Here is a 15654-nt window from a genome sequence, read left to right as displayed (position 1 = left end):
GTTCCTTTTTTTTATTATGTTGACATCTGAGATTAACACTTTTCTAGGGCATTTCTTTCTTCATAAAAGGTAGTGTGTATTGTATATTGTAAAAAGCAGTCTAATGGCAGGTATAACCCCAGTGTTCAAAATATCTCATTTCATGTCGTGTGGGTTTAGAATGAAATGAGTGAGTAAATGAGTGAATTTTCATTTTTTGGGTGAACTATCCCTATAAGTGCACATGTGAACTGTGACACCTCTAAAAAGGCATTTTGCAACATATCCCCAGATCGCAGTTTGAAAATTATGTAGACTAAACATAAATGCACGTTATCTAAGCAATAAGTGAAACCTGTAAACCCTCTAATTCAAGAACATCCAACATTATAATCCATATTTAATTGGAAGGTTGAGTTCAGACATTACAACAAATTGCAGTCTCAAAAATTTGCATGTTTGCTTGTATTTATGCATGGATCTGCACACACATGCTCCAGACATTTCACAGTTCACTGTACGGTCATTCAGCTTTCTGTCAAAACCAACACAAGCCATTCATTTACACGCAGTAACGGGGGAGTGAAGTAGCAGTGTCCTTTTACAAGCAAACGAGTGTCCGAGCAAAGTGGAAATGTAATGCATCAATTATTAACAAGGCTTTACATTTCCACCAACAATCACTTTTTCTCAGAGTAAATGTTTGCAGGCCTTTGATTTGTACGCTTGTTAAAAAAAAAAAGAAGTGCACTTTAGCACACTTTTATTACACTTTAGCATTTTACGGAAATAATATACTCATAATAATATATCTCATGAAACTCTAGATGGCACAGACTGGTAGGTCCTTAAGTGAAAGTGACATGTATTTGTGCTCTGCATTTCACCCATCCAAGTGCACACAAACAGCAGTGAGTATTAAACACATACCCGGAGCAGCACCCGGTTAGGTGCCTTGCTTAAGGGCACCTCAGTTGTGGGTAATGAGAGTGGAAGCGTTGTTCATTCACTCCCCCACCTACATATCCTGCCGGGAATGAGACTCAAACCTGCTACCTTTGGGTTACAAGTCTGACTCTCTAACCATTAGGCCACAACTGCCCCTGTTCACAACTTCACTTCTATAACTCAGTCTGCTTGCAATCACATCATTCTTTGTAGGGCACAGCTGATTGCTTCCTGCTATATCAGTAGCCAATGAGCTCACCTTCAAATACTTGGCCAGCATTTGCTGTAGCAATTGCAGCACCCTTTCAGAAACCCTCCACCTTCCCCAGCTCCACCTGTATAGATCTGCTTTCAGAAACCCTCCACCTTCCCCAGCTCCACCTGTGTAGATCTGCTTTCAGAAACCCTCCACCTTCCCCAGCTCCACCTGTATAGATCTGCTTTCAGAAACCCTCCGCCTTCCCCAGCTCCACCTGTATAGATCTGCTATGGGTAATTCATGTATGCTATTGTACAGCAGCAGCATGTCTTACTTGCTCACAGCAGCATGTCATGTATCTATTGGCAGTAGCTAGATTATTAAAAAAGATTATTAAAACATAATGACTAAACAAATATTAAAAGATTATTAAGGTAAAATTTGATATCATTACGAAGTATGTTACAAAACAGTGTCATGAAAGTGTACTCTCTTTAAGTACACCTTTTTCATTAATATTATATTATCAACAAATACAGTTTTTCTTAAAATATACTTTTAAGATTTGAAGTACACTACAAGTGCACATTCAGTACAGTTAAGAGCACTTTTTTCACAAGGGTAGGTAAGAGGGGCTGCACTTTTCTGGTTAGCATTAAGCCATTTCTCTGGCTGTTCTGTTTACAAGGATCAATATTCAAGGGACCTCCAACCTCAAGCGAAGACCTCTATTACTGAAATCATGTTTGCTAGGTACAGACCAGCTTATGAATAAGTGATAAGTGAATATTTTAGGCACCCTTTCAGCAATTGGTTATGCTTGGTGTCCCAGTGCAGAAGAAGAGGGACATTGAGGGCTTGGAGAAGGGGTTGTATTTGCCGCCCACCGCCTAACCTCTGCAAAGCTCTTTAGAAACTCACCGCACATCAATAATGCAAGTACTGGCACAATGCACAAGGTACACACAGACAAGCAGAGGCTCACACATTTGGGACGGAGGGCGCTGGCTCTAACGTTACCATGCGTTTGTAATGAGGAAACTGTTATGCAACTGCATACAATTAATATCACGCAGTTCAAAGGAAGGAGCCAATGGTATTGAAGTATCATGAAATTCATTACCTAGTGGCTCTCTGAATGTCTTCATCTTTTGAAGATCTTTTGAATCACTCTCAGGGATTTTCTGAGAATACGAGACTTGCAAATGCATTGTGACTCTCCCTTTCACATGCAAACTGGAAACAGACCTGCTCTATATACAGTAGGAGGAGCTGGGAAAGGAGATAGAGAACATCTTGAGTTGCCTGAGGCTCATGCTCTCCTTGGCTCTCTTCTGGGAATGAGGAACGGGCCAAACCCCCATCCTTCCATCCCCCCACTCTCCACAGGCCTGCCAGCAGTGTGACAACCCAACATCAGCCGCTTATGAAGAGTCTCTGATGAAGTACAGCTCCATGTGGCATGAAGTTTCATAGTCTGGTTTGACTTTTGTTGTCCTCCAACTTGTACTACAACTTTTACTGCTGTTCAAAAGTTTCGGGATCAGTAAGATTTTGTTTTGTTTTAAAAGAAAATACAATACAATAGATCAAAAGTGACAGTAAAGACATTTTACAGGTGTTACAGAAGATTTATATTTCAAATAAATGCTGTCCGTTTGTACTTTCTATTCATCAAAATAATCCTGGAAAAGAGAAGTTTCCACAGAAATATTAAGCAGTACAGCTGTTTTCAACATTGATGATTATAACAAACAAGCATATTAGAATAATTTCTGAAGGATCATGTGACACTGAAGACTGGAATAATAATGCTGAAAATCCAGAAATAAATGATATTTTAAAATAGTAATGAGTTGTTTTAAATTGCAATATTATTTTATTGTATTTTGATCAAATAAATGCAGAATTGGTGAGCATAATTTTTCAAAATTAAAAAAATCTTAAATTGTAGTGTATTTATTCTGTCCTTTAGATTTTAAACTCAACATAAAATTATATTCATTTTTTTCTTAATACATATTTCTAGTCTTATTGTGTACGATTTATTGGAGTACTTAATTTTAAAGGTAAAAAAACTTTTTATTATTTCATTAGAATGCAATAACTAGGCCTGTCGTTTTCATTTCTTAATCAGTATATCTTGTAATAAATTTTGTCAGATGAATCACAAATAATTGCATATGTCAACATTTTCTTGAGAAAAGCCCGCAAACAAAATAATTATAAAGAACATTACATTATTGTGACAGACAAGTAAAGCATTGAATTAAACATTAAACCAAAAGTGGCTGTGGATGTCAATGTATTGTTTGTTTTATTTTCATTTTCATTTTAATGTTAACCAATAGCCGAATAGATTTTCAGTCATTGTTTTAGGCTGCTGTTGTATGTTATGTGGCTTTTCTAAAATTGTGTGAATAGTCTACAATAGTAATTTAATGCTGGTTAACCTTCATGTGGTAAAGGTTACAGCAATAATAGCCATAATAATAGATTTTAAAAAAGAAGCGTCACCATTGGAATATGTCAAGATTCTCTCAAGGGTGAACTTGACCTTCAGCCTTCATCTTCTGGTCAAAAGCCTCCTCAAATGTGGGTGTCGAAGATGTTTCTTGTGTGTAACACTCACGTTTCACAATCCAATCAATTTTTAAGATTTATCTCATATTATGGAAGTAAAATGGGTTGTGAATGCTGTTTTATGTTGACTTTAAATTAAATATTTTTACATCCAACTGAGTTCAAGGCCTTTATGAGTTCTATGCCAGGCAGTAGATTGTACTGTGTGTCTGTCTTGATGTCTTTGTGTGCTTCCACAGTCCGAATCTGATATCAGCTGGCACACAGATACGATTCAGTGCCGGCTGTGACATTTAAGTCAGACGTTAAAGACAAGCAGACACTTTAATCAATCCACTAATCACATAGATATCTTAGTTAATTCATCAGTCTACAGTCTTTATCTTGTTAACATACTGATAAAAAATGCATGTTGTGTTCCACCAGAAAAAGGTTCTGAAGTTTCAATGCAAAAGATTATGCAAAAAAAGTATATTGGCTTATGCTGTATAAAACCAGCGTAAAATCAGTTATTTTTAATGAATTGAAAACAAGCCATCCTAGGTGTATATGACCATCTTCTTTATGATGAACACAATCAGAGATATATTTAAAAATATCCTTAGTCCTCCAAGGTTTATAATGGTTGTGAATGGGGGGCCGCTTTTGAAGCCAAAAATAATGCATCCATCCATAAAAAAAAGTAATCCATACGACTCCAGGGGATTAATAAAGGTCTTCAGAAGCGAAGCAATGCATTTTTGTAAGAAAAATATAAATTCAAATAACTAGCTTCCGGTGGACGACCATACGCAGAACGTGCAAGTCGCTTTGCAGCGGAAGAGTATCCTTTGACCTGACGCACAACGTAATGACGAACGCGGAGGTGCAGAGGATAGAGCAAAACAAATCACCGGTCACGGATTACAAGTCTAAAATGATTATTTTTAAAGAGAAATGTCGGAGGATTTCGATATAAGACAAGAGGAGCTTAAATTTGTTGCACAGCCCTATTTGAACCGCGAGAGGCGTCTAAGCTTACGATACTCCAACATCCTGCGTCATACATCGCGTCGGTGGATTACTCATTTGGGGCAAGTCAACTTACGCATTCTGCGTACGGTCGTCCGCCAGAAGCTAGTTATTTGAATTTATAAAGTTGTAAAAATGGATATTTTTCTTACAAAAACGCATCGCCTCGCTTCAGAAGGCCTTTATTAACCCCCTGGAGTCGTATGGATTTTAGAGATGGATGCATTATTTTTGTCTTCAAAACGCAGCCACCCCATTCACAACTATTATAAACCTTGGAGGACTAAGGATATTTTTAAATATATCTCTGATTGTGTTTATCTGAAAGAAGACAGTCATATACATCTAGGATGGATTGAGGGTGAGTAAATTATGGGATAATTTTCATTTTGGGGTGAACTATCCCTTTAAGACTTGTGCATTTGTTATTTTTAAATAAAATATTTGGATAGCTTTTAGCAGTTATCTACCTTTTGTTAGTAGCATGTAGTAAGCCAACTGTTTTTTCAAAAGATTAGCTTGTTTAATTAATCTTATGACTAGCTTGTAGCTTATTAAATTACAGCTTCCTCAATACTGGTTTAGTTTGTTTTGATAGCTGACTGTACATATCATTCTGAAAGCTTGATTATTATTGATGCAATAAGAATGAGGCATTTTGTAACGAATTGCTTTTCAGCAGGTAGTTAGCAGGCGTGCTTTTAGCTCTGGCCTGATATGAGATAAATTGGTGTAATAAATTGGTCCCTGAAACTGAGCAGCACTGAGATCATAACCTCCGAGAGCCAATCTTGCTGTGGCAGAATTCTGCTCGCGCGTACAAAAAGATTGAACTCAGTGATGCTCCCCTAGCACACCCTTGTTAACAAACTGGTCAGGTACGCAGGAGACCACAGCGCTGATAATTTTACAAATAAATAAGCTTAGTGGATGCTAACGTATGGAAAAACTGCACCCCCGTTGGAAAAATCTGCAATGTGTGCAATGTTTTTTGCGTTTTTGGGTCACTACTTCTGCTATGGAGCGGGTGTGATTGTTGTGTTACACAGTTCAAGAGCACAGATGGGTTTTTACACTAGAGCATAGGGAGGCATGAGATCTTGGTATATGCGCATGTGGCATTTCTTTATTTAGTCTCAAGAGAATGAAAAAGCAGTCTTTTTTTGGATAACCTGTACACAGTTCTGGGTAGATTACATACAAATTAATCCGTTATTGATTCCAAATTACACTGTTAGTAGTGTAATCCATTACAATACACATTTTAGGTAATATAATCTAACTACTTTTTGATTACTTTTAGATTACTTTTGACCTAACTTGTTTATCACATTGATTTGAATAGAATAATATTGTAACATATAAAATACAAAGAGAAAGAATATATATTCCATTCTTTGATACCAACAACATGATGTGCATTGAATATTACAAACGTTCTGTTTAATGACTTGGTTTTAGGATATATTCTCTACTATCTTATAAATATGCTGCAAACTCATGCTGAAATTTCTGGAAACCCTTGAAACAGACCTGAAATGTCATGTAAAATTAAAATATATGTTCCTGTTTGTTGAGCAGTAGAGAACGTATTTGCCTACACTTTATAAAACCATAGCATAAAATCATTAAAGTTCCTTTTGAAGAATCGAAAACATACAGCGTGATTAATGATCTTTGTTTTTTTCTCTTAAAATTATTCTAAGTTGGTTTTATTTAGTGATTCAGAAACAAAGTGCAAGCAGAGTAGCCTGATTCAAAAACATACAGGGGTGCGTTTCCCGAAAGCATCATTAGTCAATATGGTCGTAAGTCCTATTGAACTCTATTGGTAACGATAGAACTTGCAACCATAGTTCGCTTTGGGAAACACACCCCTGGACGACCAATGTGGTGTAGTCTGATTGCAAAACAAATGACTCTTATGGGCCAGTTCTCTGGTGAGTCAATTCTTTTTAGTAAATCAAAAAATGCAGCGAGAGAGTTGCCCAATTCCTGAACAAATGGTTCATATGATATGAGTCTGTCCTTTTTAGTGATCAAAAACATACAGCACATCTAATATAGTGTAGTGTGATTCACAAACAAATTACTGAGTCGAATCTTTTTAATAAATCAAGAACATACAGTGTGACCAATGTGTTTTGGTCTGATTCACAAACAAATTACTGAGTCGATTCTTTTTAATGAACCAAAAACATACAGCGTGACCAGTGTGGCCCTGTCCCAAATGGCACACTTCATAGCACTTTTGGTCTTGTGGATTTACAATGGCTGCCGCATACATGTGGTTCAGTCTGATTCACAAACAAATGACTCTTATGAGCTAGTTCTTTTTAGTGAATCCTGATTCCTGAACAAATGATTCACTCAAGCCAGTTCTTGTTAGTGAATCAATAACCTACAGCAAGCCAAATTTCTGAAACAAATGATTCTTATGAGCTGGTTCTTTAGAAGAATAGTTCAAAAAGAAGTCCCAAATCATTTACAGTTGTATAGCTGTTTAGAAAAAAGCTAAATTCACATTGTAATTGAAAGGTTCTCAAATGAATCGGAATTGAAAACAAATTGAGATTTTTTTTTTTTGTAAAAACCGGGCCTAAATATAATCACTAAGGCTGTTTGACACCATTTGGGTTTTACATCTTTGCTTCATTATTATATATTGCCTAATAAAAGCCCATACTGTGAAAGACTGCATTTATAAATAGGTTTGCAGCACATTTTGTTTGCTTTCTTTTTAGCCTGAACTGCTATAAAAACAGTGTGATTATATTTAAGTTGTATTCTGTGCATCGTTTGTCTGTAAGCCCATGACAAATGAGACAATTCCTTACTAGCATCTATAGGCGTTACTTTACTTAAGGTTCAATTTTTTATGATAATGTTTCACCTCACCAATAAAACAAACTGCTTTCCCCCCCACAGCATATTAGTATGATTCCTCTTTAAGAGCAGAATTTTCTTATATTTTCTTTTCAGTGAAGTTAATAAATGACTGATTAGTTTGTGGCAGGTGTGCACTTACAGTGTTAGCATGTTTAGCAGCCATGTTATTTATATTGCAGTTTACATGCCGCAGTGTTTTATTACTGTTGTTTGGATGCAGGGATTGGAGGATGTGATTCCCTCAAGGACATTATTTTAATAACTTGTTTTGAAATGCATGTTTCCATTGAAGAATCAGCATTAGGAAGAGGACTCACTTCATAAGTGAGGTGTGTGTTTTAAAACTCAAACTTACAGTCGCTGTTTAGCACTGAACTGCAGTTCAGCTCGATACTGTTTTTCTTCATTTCTAGCCTTTATCAGACACGTGATGTTGAGAATTCAACAGAATCAAATATGACAACAATAAACCACTCTGCGAAAATTGAGACCAGCTTTGATTTGTGTGGCACCAGAGAGAAAAGGATTCTCAGTTGTTCACTAAATTATGGGTCTTTTAATTCAAACATTTGTATTGTGCCGCAGCTGCACAAAGTCCTCTATTGTATTATATTTCTGTTTCTTTATTAGCAGCTCTTTTCTTTTGAAAGCTATTTTTCAAAAGTCTTTGATGGCCTGGAATACCTCTGTAATAACTCAAGACTTCACTGGTGGCCTTAATATCATACAGAAAGGAAAGGCCCTCGACTGCATGCAAATGAAGCGAGCGTGTGTGAAGTGTGTTTGAGTAATGAATTAAGGTGCAGAGGGATCTGACGCATGTCATCTTCAATGGGAAAAACAAAGGCACAGTTTCTTGTTGAATGAACAGAAGGAAGGACGCAAATGAGAACACTTCAAAGACAGCTTTAAAATCAATAACCAGAAGTTGAACGCCTTTCCTTTGCCACGTTGTAACATGATGCATATTTCTCAATTTATAGGTTTTAAAATGATAGTTCACCCAAACAAGGAGAATTTTGTCATTATTTATTCACCTTCATGTTCTTCTAAACCAATACACTTATTTCCACTTAGGTAATGGATATAGAATGCAGTGACCAGGGTCTGTCAAGCTAAAAAAAAAAAAAAAACATAAGAGCTGGTTCACACAGAATGTGTTTTTGCTTTGAAAAAGTGAGACACAACCAGTGGAATTGGGAATGTGGACAATACGCATTTGAAAGAAATCATTTAAGACATTTCTCCTCATATAGAGCTTTTTTTTTTTTTTTTTTCTTTTTTTTTTTGGCATAAAGGGTTCTTTAAATTTGAGTCAAGAAACCTAGGGTTCTATATTGAACCCCAACTGAACCTTTTTTATTTATTTATTTATTTATTTATTTATTTATTTTCAGTCTTTTTTTCCACATAAAACTATAGTTTTTGGCTTGTTTGGAGCTTTTATGGAGCTGCGTAGCATTTTCTATTTTTGTGTTCCAGAGGGAAAAAAAAAAATCACAGCATAAAGGTTTGAAAAAAACATGAGGTTTTATTTTCTGGGTGACCTATATGTAACACCACCATATTCTTATTCACCATCATATACTTAATGGAAAAGATATGAGAGCAAAGAAAAAAAAATCTTCCAACTTGACTTCCAGTGACCTCTGTGGAATTAAAGGCTGGATATTTTTTCTACTTTCTGGTTCAACAGTTCAGATTTTGAACACTTGCTCAATCAAAACATCTCTGAGTGCAAAATCTCTCTGTTTTTTACCAGTAGATTTCCAGTATTGCCCTCTCCTGAGCACTGGCACAATGAGTGGGACATCACTGATAACTTTTATGATTCCCACTTTTAATTTTATATAATCAGCATGCCTATATTGTGTATTTTATGAGATTTATTTATTATATATTTATTTCTGTCATGACAAATCTCAGAGTGTTTGGCATGGTAATGAAAATGACAATTAATATGTTAATATGTTTAGTCTTGGCAAAATAGATCTGCTATGCTGCTGCAGAGCAAGTACGGGACTTGCTACTGCCAGTACATACATGACACACTGATGTGAGCAAGTAAGACATGCTGCTGCTGTGCAATAGCATACATGAACAACCCATAGCAGATCTATACAGGTGGAGCTGGGGAAGGCGGAGGGTTTCTGAAAGTGTGCTGCAAATGCTGACCAAGTATTTGAAAGTTGAGCAGCAAGCTCTTTGGCTGCTGATACAGCAGGAACCAATCAGCTGTGCCCTATAGACAAAGATATTATTACAAGCATGTTGAGTTAAGGACCTGTTAGCCTGCGCCATCTAGAGTTTCATGACAGAACTTTTTTCAGACCGAGATTGTATGAGAAGCTCTCATAAAAGCAAGTGATTTCTTTTAACAAGTGGTACTGTGCAAGTAATCTTCCATTAGATTATACATTTAATGCTAAAATATCCCTCAGTATCATTTTCATTGCACATAAAATGTATAATTCCAGTTTATACAGATGTGTTGAATAAATATCAATGCATTTACACTGAGATTAACACTGTTCTACCACTACTTGTAATGGATAGTCTGTATGACACTCAGTCATGATACATGGGATTATACATGGGATTATTCTGAACAGTATTAGTGCTTGGAAAATGCACAGATTAACAAAAGCCAGGATTTCTCTGAACTGAATCGTATGACAGTTGAGTTCTGTAGTATGGGTATGACAGTTCTTGAAAATCTCTCTGATCGTTGTAGTTGAGAGATTCACAAAAGTGTTTGCTTTGAAAAATGGTCGATTTTCAGTTATAACCTTAATGAACTCTAATGATTTTTCGAATGGTCATTTGAAGCAATAGAATACTTAATGTAGGTTTAATTGCGTCAAGATCTTCCATTATTTGTCTAAAGGAAAATCACTTCTTCCTTAATGTCAACACCCAGGATAGTTTCGCATATCAAATGTAATTTTAATAATCTTAAAATTCATGTGTGTACTAAGACACACACTGTCTGTAGTAGATGAATACATGCCTCAAAATAGTGTATTCTATGCTACAATAAATAAAATATGATACAAGATATATTCATGTATGTATATTATCCTTTATATAATAATAATATTTAAAAAATGCTTTTCCTGGGGAGAGTCTCTAACATATTTATACTGTATATTGTTTATATATTATAGACTTCCATTGCACTTAGAATACCTTATCCATGTTGTAAATTTCAATGGAAATGGAATGTATTTGTCTTGGGTATTGATTTTGACTTTATGTTGATGGAACCTTTTAATAAAGAGTAAATTTTTGCCTGCACTTTATTTCATGATAGCAGTAGTTCTAAAATGACTAGATATTGCATTGTAGTATGTTATATATTAAATTCATCATTGAGAATTAACATAATGTCCATAATATTCAGAATTATGATATAATTACATAAGGTTCTCCACAGTGATCATGTGGCCGTAGATAATACATGCACATGCTGGCTGAGTATAATCTTAATTATATTCATGTATTATCTGAGGAATACATGATAATGTTCAACTCTGCCCTGCCTGTCTTGCAGAATGATTCCCTCCACGAGTTACGACTTCCTGGTGCGAGACCTCGTATCCGGACGGGAGTATGACCTGTGCGTGCTGGCCGTCTACGATGATGGCGTGACCTCGCTGACCGCCACGCGGCAGGTGGGCTGCGTCTCATTCGTCACGGAGACGGAGTACAGCCAGTGCCAGTCGCTCCGCAGCCATTTCCTGGGAGGCACTATGATCATCATCATTGGAGGAATCATCGTGGCTTCTGTCCTCGTTTTTATCATCATCCTCATGATCCGATATAAAGTCTACAGCCATAACGGGGCAGATTCTGGAAAGGGAACTGCCATGACGAACGTGCGCTCACAGACGAATGGGGGGCAAGCGTCGGGGCAGGTCCCGCGCTCCAGCTCCAAAATCGTGGAGGGCCAAGAGGCCTCGGGAGAGGGTTTAGAGGGGGCCGCCGGGGCCACTGGTAGTTTTAAGGACTCCACTGCCATGGTGCTGGTCACAGACTCTGAGACGGCTGTGCAGATTTCAGAGATGAGCTGTGAGGACATAGTCTCCCCCACACAAAGGCACCATCCTAGAACTTGTATAGAACTCAAGAGACGTCCTTCACTTTCCTCAAAAGAGGGTACAAGCACAGACACACAAGGAGGTAAGTCAAAGAAAATGTTACAAAAAGTTCCATTTGTTAAAGTGGTCATGACATGAAAAAATAAATTTGCCTCGGTAATCTGAGGTCTTTGTACAATTAAAATATACTGCAAGTTTCATAGCTTAAAACATCCTCCTCATTATAAACAAAGCATTTATTTAATCAAGGTCCAAAAACAACTCGTTTTGATATTGTGGTTTCTGTGACGTCACACAGACAAATACATTTGCATATGCCTGCCTCCAGAGCAAGACATTGACGAATAATTGTACATCATCGTATAACAGGCCCCGCCCACTGGCATTCAGTCACTTAACGGCTGATATTTACCTACACTGGATGTGAGCGTCGCGTCAAAAGCAAATGGAACCCATTATAATCACTGATGCTGTCTACACTGGATACAGTATACAGATGCGCGTTCAGTTTCTGACATACTCCACGCAGAAGAGTAAAGGAACGTGCTTTGACACGTCCAGTTTAAACAGCTCGTTTGCGTCTCTGTACAGACTTCGGAAGGGTCCCAGCGTCATGAATAGGTGGATGATTTATTTTAATGGCGTCCTGGATTGCATCAGAGGATTATATGTTTATTCGGAGCACCTTGTTTTGTAAACGAGGCACAGTGTAATGGAGCGTTCACAAAGAACTTTTTTTTTAGAAAGATATAGCGTTCCAAAATGCAGTGTAACACTTAAGCTCAAAGTACAGTTCACTTTTTACGCATACACGAGGGTAAGCGTACAGTGCACGTGACGCGAATTTCGCCATCAGAAGTGTACTTGTGTACTGTACGCGCACCGCCGTTTTTTTGTAAGATCGCACATGCGCATTTAATTTTTTTTGCAGTAATTAGTTTATCCACAAGGTGGCAACTGTGCCCTGGGGGCGTCGATTCACAAGGTAGTCAAAGAAAAACTGCATAAACAGAGCAGACCGGAACGCATGCAAGCTACGGCGACAATGGAGGCCTACCTAGACGAGAGATTGTGCAAAGAGGTTAGAAAGTGCCCTCATTTGTACAATTCTAGCATGAAAGAATACAAAGATGTTTACATGGGTTGTAACTCGTGGCGAGAGATTGCTCAAAACTGTGCATGCGTCGAATGCATGTGTATGTGTACCAGTCAAATTAAGTATATTTTCCAAAGCTGTGCATTTGATTGCGCGTGTACGCTAACGTACGCATAAAAAAAAAAAAAAAAAAAACGAAGTATACCCAGGGATTAACATGCAACAAGACTTTGCAAAGAATGACTGAACACTCAGGGCTAAAATTGGAGAGCATAAACAAGATAATCATACACAGGTGGAAGCAATCAGCACACAATGAGTCCAGGCAGTGGGTCATGGGAAATGCAGTTCATAATGTGATAAAGAAGACAGGAAGAGTGCCCTCTGGTGGCTATCATAGGCATTCCGTCTGGCAGTTGAGACACTACATTATTATTATTATTACATTATTCAAATCAAAAGTTGTAATTGTTTATATTATTTAATGAACCTAAGCTAACATGAACTAACAAAGAACAGTTGCATTTGTATTACAATGACCATTACAATGATCAATGGCCTGTGTGTGTGTTGCTTTAAGATAGTGACAACACAACTGTGCTGTGTTTTAAACTCTGCTGACCATTTTAGATGTAGACAAAACGTATATCGTTTGACAGGAACTGGTATAGAGACTAGATCTAATATTCCTGGTACAAAGATCTGGTGTAACAGCAAGTACACCAAAACCAAAGGCAAACCACTTGATTTAAAATGCTTAAGGTTGCTTTCAGGCAATTGCACATTCATATAACCCTTTGACAGTAGGCTTTTAACAATGCCTAGGCACTTTACAGCTGCTCGGAGCACATATATATATAGACTCCCATAATTGCCAGGAATAGAGCTATTCACCTGATTCAATGGGCCACGTCCAGGTATTCCTTGAAGAGCTTTTCCTTTGTAGAATTTGGATTTATGGGTCCAATCAGGTAATTGCAGTTTCTAGATGAATGCTCATGGAATTCAAGAGGACCTCATCCTTAAATCATTAAATCGATAAAGTCCATTCAGTCAAGAGCTGGTGATGCAGAAGGGTGAACTTCCATGATTCTACTGATCCTGTCAATCACTGCAGGCACCTAATGGCCATGAATTAAAAGTAATCAACAGTCAACTAAGGTAGCACAGGATGTAAATTAAAATGTATTATGTCTGAAGGAGCATGGTGACTCAGACAGACTCTTTTTATGAATAGAATCTGAAAAAGGCTCTTTGCTTTTTCAGTAAATGGTCAGAGAAATGAGAGGCTTAACCTTCATTAAATGTTCACTGGCAACCTCAGTAGATAGTAGAATACTAAATACTAGTGTATAATATGAGCTGGTTTATTTTATATTAATTTTAAATGTGGTCTGCGATTAGTTTCAACCCTGTTACCACATCTCAATCCATGTAAGAAAAACATGTGTGAATAATATGTGCCAATAATTTACCTTACAATAGCTTGGGATGAATGTTTGAGCCCGGCGAATGCAGTCTGATCTACAATTTGTATAAAAATTATTAAATTGAATGAAATGTTATTATTATATTATTACCTGTCATGCTATATGTTAGTTGTATGTGTGATAATACTTTATCTAACATATCTTAAAGTTTTCACAGCAAAAAACAAAAAACATTGGATTCAAAAGTGCCAACAATTACCTCACAAGATTGGCATTTCTGTATAGCTACAGATCCAAAAATGGCATCCCACCAACACACGGTCGATAAACAACATGGAGTGATAAAAAATGGTTTTGTGCGTTACATAATACATCAGAGGATTCTGTGTATGGAATAGTATGTTGTATTTCCCGTTCTACATGTGCAACAAACCGTTTGCTGATTAGTTGAACAGCTAGTGTAGTGTCAGATCTTGACATCAGAAAGACGTTTGCTTGTTGTAAATCAAAAGGCTTCGTACCAGCAGAGAATTTGATTTGGCACTGCATAAGTGTCAGGATTACATGGCTCTCTTAAATACTCAAGCTTGATTGGTCAATTGCAGCATTCTATAGTGAACGTCTGTTGTATATTGACAATTAGGCGGTATATTTGACCCTTGTCCCTGTTTTGTGCTAGCAGCTTTGCTAGTCTCATGTCTCTTGCATCAGTCATATTAATGTTTCCCTTTGTGAAAAAGAAGTACACTAGCATGCTTTTAAGAAAAGCACTTATTAAAGAAGTAATATACTTTAAAGGTCCACTGAAGTGCCTTGTTGACGTAATTTCCAATGAAACAAGAAAGACAGAGCTCGTAAAACACAATTTTCCTCATAATCTCTAACCGTTTCTCCTCCATATTGCTTTAAAATTTAGCATTGTTTGTTGAATTCAAATGTGTCCGAATGTACTGATCAGTTGTTTATTTCATATTTACGATCAGCTGATTGCACATTATCCCTTATTTATCTATTCTGTGACACATTATATTCTTGTTTCGGTAGTAATGAAAATCAGCTACACTACCGTAGCCCTTCTGCCGCCAAAGACCGGCTGCTGTCCTTCACCTCCACCATGACTCCGCTTTAGTGGTGTTCCGAGAAAGACTGGAGAACACTCTGTGCTGTCACTAACACAGTCCTACCCATCCCTCACGGCTATTTTTCTGTCTTCCCTAGACACAGCAAACCCACAGGTCAGTGACGAGAAGAAGGTTCAACGAGATTGGAGCGACTTTAAAATTTGATGACTCCTTCCGCTGTCCCGCAAGAGACAGCAATCATCCCTGAAGAGTAATGTCACTTTTCTTTTTTTATTCTTTTATTTTAAGTCATCTGCTATGTGGAATTTTTAAGTTCATTTATTTTTGTAAATGATCA

General features: G+C 37.2%; 1 protein-coding gene across 6 annotated transcripts in view; it reads left to right on the top strand.

The window, feature by feature from the left end:
• Positions 1 to 15654, top strand: part of zgc:172282 (leucine-rich repeat and fibronectin type III domain-containing protein 1-like protein) — a 115898-nt gene that overhangs the window by 89196 nt on the left and 11048 nt on the right. For 5 of the 6 annotated variants that reach the window (XM_051863528.1, XM_051863523.1, XM_051863526.1 and 2 more), the window contains 2 exons: positions 11163 to 11791; positions 15454 to 15567. In XM_051863528.1, the coding sequence (XP_051719488.1) occupies positions 11163 to 11791; positions 15454 to 15521 (697 nt within the window). In that variant the 3' untranslated portion in view covers positions 15522 to 15567. The remainder of the gene's footprint in view (positions 1 to 11162; positions 11792 to 15453; positions 15568 to 15654) is intronic. The other variant, XM_051863529.1, reaches the window with a different exon arrangement.

This window comes from Ctenopharyngodon idella, chromosome 15, assembly GCF_019924925.1.
Source record: "Ctenopharyngodon idella isolate HZGC_01 chromosome 15, HZGC01, whole genome shotgun sequence".
In the NCBI taxonomy this organism is placed as follows: Eukaryota; Metazoa; Chordata; class Actinopteri; order Cypriniformes; family Xenocyprididae; genus Ctenopharyngodon; species Ctenopharyngodon idella.
Note: the sequence above shows the minus strand (reverse complement) of the source record. Positions and strands in the feature narration are given on the sequence as shown.